This window comes from Phragmites australis, chromosome 16 (assembly GCF_958298935.1).
Source record: "Phragmites australis chromosome 16, lpPhrAust1.1, whole genome shotgun sequence".
Lineage (NCBI taxonomy): Eukaryota > Viridiplantae > Streptophyta > Magnoliopsida > Poales > Poaceae > Phragmites > Phragmites australis.
Genome location: NC_084936.1, coordinates 25,402,272 through 25,410,840, shown reverse-complemented (window position 1 = coordinate 25,410,840; position 8,569 = coordinate 25,402,272). Strand labels below are relative to the sequence as shown.

The 8,569-nt window shown below is 43.2% G+C and overlaps 1 protein-coding gene across 1 annotated transcript; it reads left to right on the top strand.

The window, feature by feature from the left end:
• The first annotated feature begins 475 nt into the window (after positions 1–475).
• LOC133895473 (serine/arginine-rich splicing factor SC35-like) lies at positions 476–4,493 on the top strand. Its single transcript, XM_062335806.1, has 8 exons — positions 476–667; positions 757–835; positions 914–993; positions 1,087–1,153; positions 3,265–3,336; positions 3,654–3,899; positions 3,980–4,148; positions 4,238–4,493. The coding sequence occupies exons 1-8, from the start codon at positions 592–594 to the stop codon at positions 4,241–4,243; spliced, it is 795 nt and encodes a 264-aa protein (XP_062191790.1). The 5' UTR covers positions 476–591; the 3' UTR covers positions 4,244–4,493.
• Positions 4,494–8,569: the final 4,076 nt, after the last annotated feature.

Here is an 8,569-nt window from a genome sequence, read left to right as displayed (position 1 = left end):
ATGTTTGCATAGATAAGTTATCTAACAAATTTATACAATAAGTTATCAACTTTAGGGTAAAACATTTTCTGGATTACTTATTTCGATTAAGTTTTCTAGATAATTTTGTTTGTAAAACTTTTCATCAAATGTTTCGATGTCTTGCTGGTACAGAGATCGGAAGCAATACTTTCATTATGTAAAAAAACACCGCTGCAGTGAAATTTCAATATATTTTTTAACAACAATTTCAGTATATTTCACAAGCCGCTCCAATGGGCCGTCGGGCTCAGCCGTGGAAAAGAAGCTCGAAACGCGCAGGAGCCTTAAAACAAATCTATACAGCGAAACTGCAGATGTCTCCTCCTGCACGACCGTGGCCCGTGAGCCCCAAGGGAAGGCAGCGGCGCGGCCCAACGGCCTGCCGCTCCAACGCGCGGTGCGCCGCCGCCGCGCTGCACGGGGGAAGGAAAAAAAAAGGGTAAAAAAGGGAAAGCGCGAGTCGATAAGCTCTCGCTCGCTGAGCCCACCCTCTTCCACTCTACCACCCCCTCCCCCGCCGCGGCGGAGCTCTAAACCCTAGGCCTCTCCGGCGGCGGAGGCGGAGCCGCGATGTCGCACTTCGGGAGGTCGGGCCCGCCGGACATCCGCGACACCTTCTCGCTCCTCGTCCTCAACATCAGCTTCCGTGAGCGAGCCCTAACCCTACCTCCGAGCGCTGGCGCGCGCCTTCTCTCTCTAATCGCTTCCTTCTTCACCGCCTTATTTGCCTCGCAGGCACCACGGCAGACGACCTCTTCCCACTCTTTGAGCGCTACGGTAAGGTCGTCGACGTCTTCATCCCGAGGGATCGGAGGTGAGGAGCCCCCTAACCCTGAATTTTTGGGGTGGTGGTTCGATAGATGTTTTCTCAGATTTTGTTGGTGTTTCTCAGGACAGGGGACTCGAGGGGTTTCGCGTTCGTACGATACAAGTACGCTGACGAGGCGCAGAAGGCTATAGATCGGCTTGATGGTGTGCTTCGCCTCTTCTCTTGTTATTGTCCCTTGTGGGGCTTTTGTACTTGTTGTGATAATTGGCTCTGAACTTCCTATTTGTTTTGCGCAGGACGAAATGTGGATGGGAGGAACATCATGGTGCAGTTTGCCAAGTATGGTCCCAATGCGGAGCCAATGTGAGTAGGCCTCTTTTGCTCTGATTTTGTGTTAGTATCTTGTTACCATAGTCGTTACGGCGGTGTGGCGAGGCGCAGCGTCTCACAACCTTCACAACTTTATAGCACCTCTGGCGCGCGGCGTGGCGACGCCTTACACGCATTGGCATGGTGAATACACACATTATAGTCTAGGATATTAGGAAATTATATTGGTAAATGGCAATGTAAATGTAGCTCAAAAGTTAGAGCCTGTTTGGTAGAGTTCCTCATAATCTAAATTCTTTGGAGAAAGTGATTCTCTAAGGAAAGTGATTTTCTAGGGTAAACTCTATAGAGGAAGTGATTTTGTGTGGGAAGTGAATTGGGAAGTTACATTTTTTAGCTCCCAACATCTAGTTCATTTCAGTGAATCACTCCCACGAATTTCACCCTGGGAGCTAAAAACTAAAAACTGTTGTTTGACAAAATTTTCCCTAATTCCACTCTAAGAGTTGCTTTGGAAGCTCTGTCAAACATGCCCTTATAGTCTAGGATATTAGGAAATCAAAATAGCAATGTAAATGTAGCACAAAAGACATAAAACTCTCTCATCTCTCAAAGTTTCAGATCTCTCATCTCTCAAAAGTCATCCAATGCAAACTCATCGAGATCTTTAGAAGCATCCATGTTCTCTCCGCCATCTTCAGAAGCATCCATCGGTTGAGCATCCATTGGTTGTTTACCGAAATCATCTACATCATCATCATCCAACATGATCTCTTCTTGCTCTCCCTCTTCCTCATCTTCTTCAACTGAAGAACTAGTGTGCAGCTAAACTGCTATGTGCTACCAAATGTGCTAACTGCTATGTGGCTACAACTTAGAGCTTGCACTGAACTAGTGTGCTAAGTGCTAACTGCTATGTGCTAGTGTGCTACAGAGCTTGAGCTGAACAGTAGAGCTTACCTAGTTCTGAAAGTAGAGCTTGATGCCTTGAACACTTGAGCAGATCAGGGGCAGAGAGTAGAGCTTGAGGTCTTCAACACTTGAGCAGTAGAGCAGGAGCAGCGCAGGCTGATGGAGCAGCAGAGCAGGAGCAGAGCAGGGATCTCGCTGGGCAATGGGGGACGGCGCAAGCTGCAAGGGCGACGGCGGATGGCGGACGGCGAGGAGCGCAGGGGTGGTGGTGGACAGCTAGGAGTGCAGGGGCGGCGGTGGTGGATGCCATAGCCGCTAGTTCCGTGGCATCGGCGTGGCGAGAGCCAGAAAATCGCCATGCCGATATGGCGTCGCTATACCGACGCCATGACAACTATGCTTATTACTTGTGATATATTTGTTGCAAGGTCTTTCTTTTGTTAACATAATAACATAGTAATTACTAAATAGTAATGTTGTTTATCTCATTTGTTCAATTGTTGTGAACCACTCTTGATGTGATGTAGCAATAATTATATGCTGGTAATAGGGAATATGATTAGGTTGGTGTTTCTAAATATTTTATGTTTGTGGCCTTTGTGTTGGTTTTATGATTGATTAACTGTCTTACCCAAACATGTTTCCAGTTTAATCTTCTGATATGATCATTTGAACGAATTAGTGGACCTTCATTTAGTCATGGTAATGTGAATATGAATGTTTGGAGTTTGTTTGCACTTAGTTTAAAACTACCATGCTGATGGGGCACCAAAAACAAAATCTAGGAAACTCTGACCTTTTCTGTATATTTTTAGATATAGAAAATAGGTTATTAAAATCAATTACTTATTTATCTATATGGGCAGCTGAACGTAGTATTGATCTAGCTTTATGATATATACCTTTCTTTTTCTTTTTTTAAGATGCCAGTACCAATAGAATGCTCATCGTGTGCATTTAGTTTGCCAATTTTTTAATTCGCATATGCATTCACGAGGTAGCCTGCGCAAATCAGTTTGTTCAGCTGAAGTAGAACAATCCAAAAACAAACACTTGCATTCAATCTCATCTACTAAGCTCCGTTACAAAATGTAGATGTTTTTTCACCTTGTCTTTATTCATCCCATCAACTTGGTTTGTGTGCAAGATATACACATTCATTTATCTTGTCCCCTACTTATGTGAATCTCAGACTTTCAGTTCACTCCTGCTTTGCTTTTTTTTCCCTGTAGCCGTAAAGGAAGGGTCAAAGAGGTGGTTGAGAAATCACAAGAAAGGTCAAGAAGCCATAGTCCAAGGCCAAGGTGAAGACCTTTGTTCCTTTTGCATTATCTTCAGAATTTATGGAAACATGGTACAAATTGTGTTTTTTCCCCTCGCTGCTCCAGTACTCCCCCCCCCCCCTCTTCTCCTGCCCCCCAATCCTCACCCCACCCTGGCATGTTCCAGGTTTCTATTCTGAACATTCACTCTCTTTCTCTAAAATAGCTATCTGCATAGTGCTGCTGCTTTTATTGCGGAGCAGCATATTTTTTAATGTAGCTCATTCATAATTGCGTTCTTTATGGTTTTCCAGATCAGTAGTCTAGGCAACTTATAGTGCATGTATTGTTTTAATTAGGCACAGAGACAGAGATCATAGAAGGCGAAGTCGCAGCAGGAGCAGAGAAAGGCAATGTAGGGAGAGGGACTATCGTCGTCATAGCAGAAGCATAAGCAGAAGCAGAAGTCCAAGTTCAAGCCCTGGCTACAAAAGCCGTTGTAGAGCAAGAGATGATGACAAGTGCAGGAACAAGGGCATGAGTAGGAGCAGAAGCAGGAGTAAGAGTAGGAGCAGAAGCAGGAGTAGAAGCCGCTCATACCATAGGTGCTTCAGCGTCCTTCCATAATTCCATCCTTTAGTTATTTGTTTATGTTTCCAACTGCTAACTTGATTTCTTTTGACAGTGCTTCACCTGCTCGGCGCAGTGCTAGCCCTCACAAGAGCCCAACACAACGCATGAGCCCCACTGACAAAAGTCCTGAAAAGCAGACCAATGGAAAAGCTTCACCTCTGTCACACAGTGTTTCTCCACCAAAACGTGCAGGCTCACATAGCACTGGCAGCGATAGCAAGGTTAGATTGAGGTTTCACTGCTGGTTATGTAGTTTTGGCCCCATGCATCTGTCAATGATCTAACTTTTGAAAACAAAATCTCTTGTCAGGAATAAAGCTTGTTAACGTGATGATGATTAAGAACAATCTTTCCATGGGGTTGTAGAAGATTGGCTGAGCACAATGGAAGTAGCACTCAACTGTTATTCAAGGTTGCTAGTTGTTCAGTAGTTTTTAATGGTTTCTAGAATTGTGTTTTCTAGTTGTCAAAATTATGCTATTGGTTTGTATTTCGACCTCTGTTGTGTTTCCATCTACTTCTTGATACCATCATATTAACTAGTTAAAACATTTGTGCATTTTCTAGTTATCTGTTCGTGAGATGGGTTGCTGTTTACTGGTAAAATGATATTGCACGGGACGACTATGGTGGATGATGTTCTAGCTGTTAGTCTTTGTCATTGGTGTTGATGTTCACGATGGTGCCGCGGATGATGTGACGATGCTGATGGTATATCGGTACTGATGCTGATGCTGCTGACCGTGATGATCTTGATGCAGTCTTTTACATTATTTTCCTGATTTCAGATGAATCTCATGAAATTTCAGATGAATCTCATGATTGGTAAGAATTTTCCTCCACAACGATGCCTGGTTATGTTCATTCTTATCAGTCTTTTTTTTTGGCAAATGTTTGCCAGCAGTTTGGTTTAGACATGTAGAGTGACGAGATGTGCAGGTGTTATTTGTAGTGACAATGATACACATACACTGCTAGTTTTCTCTTTACAAGGATGGAGATGTTGATTATGAGTAGCAATAGAGTTAGCGTCCCATGTTTGGTGGTAGGACATTATTATGCTTCTACTCTGCCATGGTATTTCCATATTTTATTTTGTTATCTGATGCCTGTCTAGTTTATTCATTCTCTTAAGTACACTGTAATAGAATTAGCGAATTCAAAGTTCTATCAAGGCTCTAGTTGCAATTTTTGGGTGGTCTTCACTGAAGTCATCACTTCCTGTGTTTTGATAGAGGATTACCAAATCTTATTGATCTAACAACACATTCTGATAGTATAACACAGATCATTTTGTTTGTCGCAGAGCATAATGTACCACTAACATTTAGGTGATTAGATATATTTTGAACTTATTAATGTAGTTTCCAGGCAAGTTGATTACTACGGCACACCTGGTGTGTTGTATTAGATCAATTGCTGTAAGAGCTGTTGAATCTAGTATTGCCTGTTAGTTTAGGTCATCAGGTACTCAAGGAAGGTTTGTCACTGGCAACATCTGCAACGTGCATAAGCGGAGCCCCAAATCTGGATGTATATTTGGGTAGGTTTAGTTGTTGACATTGTGAAATCACTTACTGCTTCGTGACCGCGAACAAGTTTATTTCCCTTGGCAGAACTTTTGCTGGTGATGCAATGTTTGACGTTGAAGATCGATTAGTTCAGCACTGTGCCATGCTAAACCAAATGCTTGTTGCACTTGACACAGTATTATATGGCTTTTCCCCCCGCAATAATCTAACCTGGTATGCTACATTTCAATGAAAGAAGCATATCTGCTACGGGTATACATTATTCTGAGCCCGTTGGGAAAGAAGCATATCTGCTTGGGGGGAAAAACGACCAGGCAGAATTATAGAGGTCCTTGTCTTTTTAATAGTACAAGGCATGACATACACCCACAACACCATTTATGCACACACGGCGTCTCCTACACGGTAGGAATGTATCAGATTTAGAGAACAATCTCACAACGCATCACAGGGCAGTTGAGAAAATTAACGCAAGAAGCATAGTAAAGTCAGGCAGGACAGAAGCCAGGAAACTCGCATGCAATTAACAACGCAATCTGCTCCATTTGTTTAACTGACGACTGCAATCAATGGCCGAGATATTAGATCACACACTACCTGACCTTATTGTGTATATATTCGTTAGAGCAAAGCTGCGGCACCCCACCATTGTGTATTTCCTGTGGCACGTGATCCCGTGTTACTGAATTGAGTTCGAATCGGCATGAAGAACGAAGAATATGTTGTGATATTTGAACCATGAAGTCAGGTACTCAATTTCGATGAGTAATTTTTTCCTGCCTCATCAGTAGTTTCTGGTAGGGCATCAGGAATGGTTTTGCGTGGCTCTTGCCTGGTCTCAGAATGGCTGATGGGCTTCTACCTCGAACTCAATCTCACCCTCAAAAGCAATGAGTTGGCCATCACACCGACCGAACTAGAACCCATTAGTGCTCCAGCTATCGAAGTCAGTATCGTCCCCGTAACTGGAAGCAATGCTCCAGCAGCGATGGGGAGTCCAACCTGCGAAGTAATTAACTGTATGATACCATACACAAGCATAGGCCAGAGCAGGCAGTATACTTTCTAATCTAGATTGATAATACATGTAGTTTAATAATTTAAAATTCAAATCCAAGAGCATTTGAATTTTCTTACGCTCGATCTTAAATTTGACTTCTTATGAGTTGCCTTTTGGGAAGAAGCCGAAGGTTTCGCGTTTGAGATCTTTTGCGTGTTAGTGCTTCATCCTAAAGCATGTCAAATTTGACAAGTTCGAATCGCGTTCTTCTGATGGTATTTTCTTGATGTATTCTCTTCATGTTCATTCTTACATGGTCTTTAATCTTGATATTAATACAATCATATAGTCCTATAATGTGACCTTTATATCAATCCTTTGTGTTAGCCCTGTCTTTAAGTGTGCAGGTGATCAAGAGATGAGCAAAATATTTTTGTAGACAACGACCTTCCAGCTTTTGGGGATGATGAGGATGACCACTACTTCCTACTACTACACTCGCTCCCGAGCTAGTTCCTGCCTCCTTGACACCGGTAGAGAATCCTGCAACCTCTACTTCCACTTCAGCTGCTTTCAAGCCTGCACCAGCAGTATGTGAAGGGGAGGTCATCTCGCAGCGCGAAGCCCCTCAACACATTCACCGGCGACATCCCCCACAGCTGATGATCGGCGACCTTGGTGAGAGGGTAATGAGATCCAAATCTGTTTCTCATGCTCATTTCACTGATTCTGTATTTGTTGCTTCTTTTGAACCTCATGATGTTGGACATGCTTTATCTAATTTGAGTTGGGTTAATACCATGCATGAAGAGCTTGAAAACTTTGAGAGAAACCAAGTTTGGGTCCTAGTAGAGCTACCCCTAAATGTTCACACCATAGGCACCAAATGAGTTTTCAAAAACAAACAGGAGGAGGATGGATCTGTAGTAAGAAACAAGGCTAGACTAGTAGATCAATGTTTCACTCAGGTAGAGGGAATAGGCTTTGGAGAGACCTCTGTACCAGTAGCTAGGCTAAAAGCTTTTAGGATCCTCCTTGCATTTGTGGTATCTTGAGGTTTCAAATTGTATCAAATAGATGTCAAGAGTGCTTTCCTAAATGGTTTCATAGAGAAAGAGGTCCATGTCAAACAACCCTCAAGCTTTAAGCATTCTAAATACACTCATAGAGTATAAAAGCTCCAGAAAGTTTTGTATGGGATTAAGCAGGCACCTAGAGCTTGGTATAATAGACTTAGGTCTTTCTTGCTAGGGCATGGGTATGTGATTGGGTCAGCTGATAAAATTTTATTCACTCTCAAGCATGGCAATGATTTCTTACCTGTTCAGATTTACGTGTATGATATCATTTTTGGTGGCTCTTCTCATGCACTTGTAGTCAAGTTTGCAGAAACTATGAGTAGGGAGTTCTAGGTGTCGATGATAGGCGATGGTGGCTCTTCCTTGGGCTGCAAATTAAGCAATGCAAGCAAAATACATTCGTTGACCAAATGAAGTACACTAAGGATTTGCTGAAGAAGTTCGACATGAGCGATGCAAAGCTATTGGTGACAACGATGGCTACCTCGACCGTGCTTTATCCGGATGAAGATGGCGAGGAGGTGGACCAGCAGGAGTACAAGAGTATGATTGGCTCCCTCCTGTACCTAACGACGACAAGACCCGATATCCACTTCGCCGTCTGCTTGTGTGCTCGCTTCCGGACTTCACCGAGGACGTCTCACCGCCAAGCGATGAAACACATTCTGACGTATCTCAAGCACACTCTTGAGTATGGCCTTTGGTTTTCTGTATCCTCTTCCTTTTCTCTTCGTGGTTTTTCGGATGCGGATTTTGCTGGTTGTAGAATTGACAGGAAGAGTACCTCTGGTACTTATCATTTCTTAGGTACTTCTCTTGTGTGTTGATCTTCTCGCAAGCAATCTAGCTTTGCGCAGTCTACTGGTGAAGCTGAATATGTAGCTGTTGCTGGTTGTTGCTCACAGATTTTGTAGATGATTGCTACCTTGAGGGATTTTGGGTTAGATTTCAGGAGTGTGTCACTTTTGTCTGACAACACCAGTGCCATAATCTTAACCAATAACCTAGTTCAACACTCCAAAACTGAACAA

Excerpts from the sequence above, each read along its gene's own strand:
- LOC133895473 (XM_062335806.1), top strand. The coding sequence starts at position 592 with ATGTCGCACTTCGGGAGGTCGGGCCCGCCGGACATCCGCGACACCTTC. Across the intron at positions 668-756 it reads CGTCCTCAACATCAGCTTCC|GCACCACGGCAGACGACCTC; the intron begins GTGAGCGAGCCC and ends TTTGCCTCGCAG. Across the intron at positions 3,337-3,653 it reads AGCCATAGTCCAAGGCCAAG|GCACAGAGACAGAGATCATA; the intron begins GTGAAGACCTTT and ends TGTTTTAATTAG.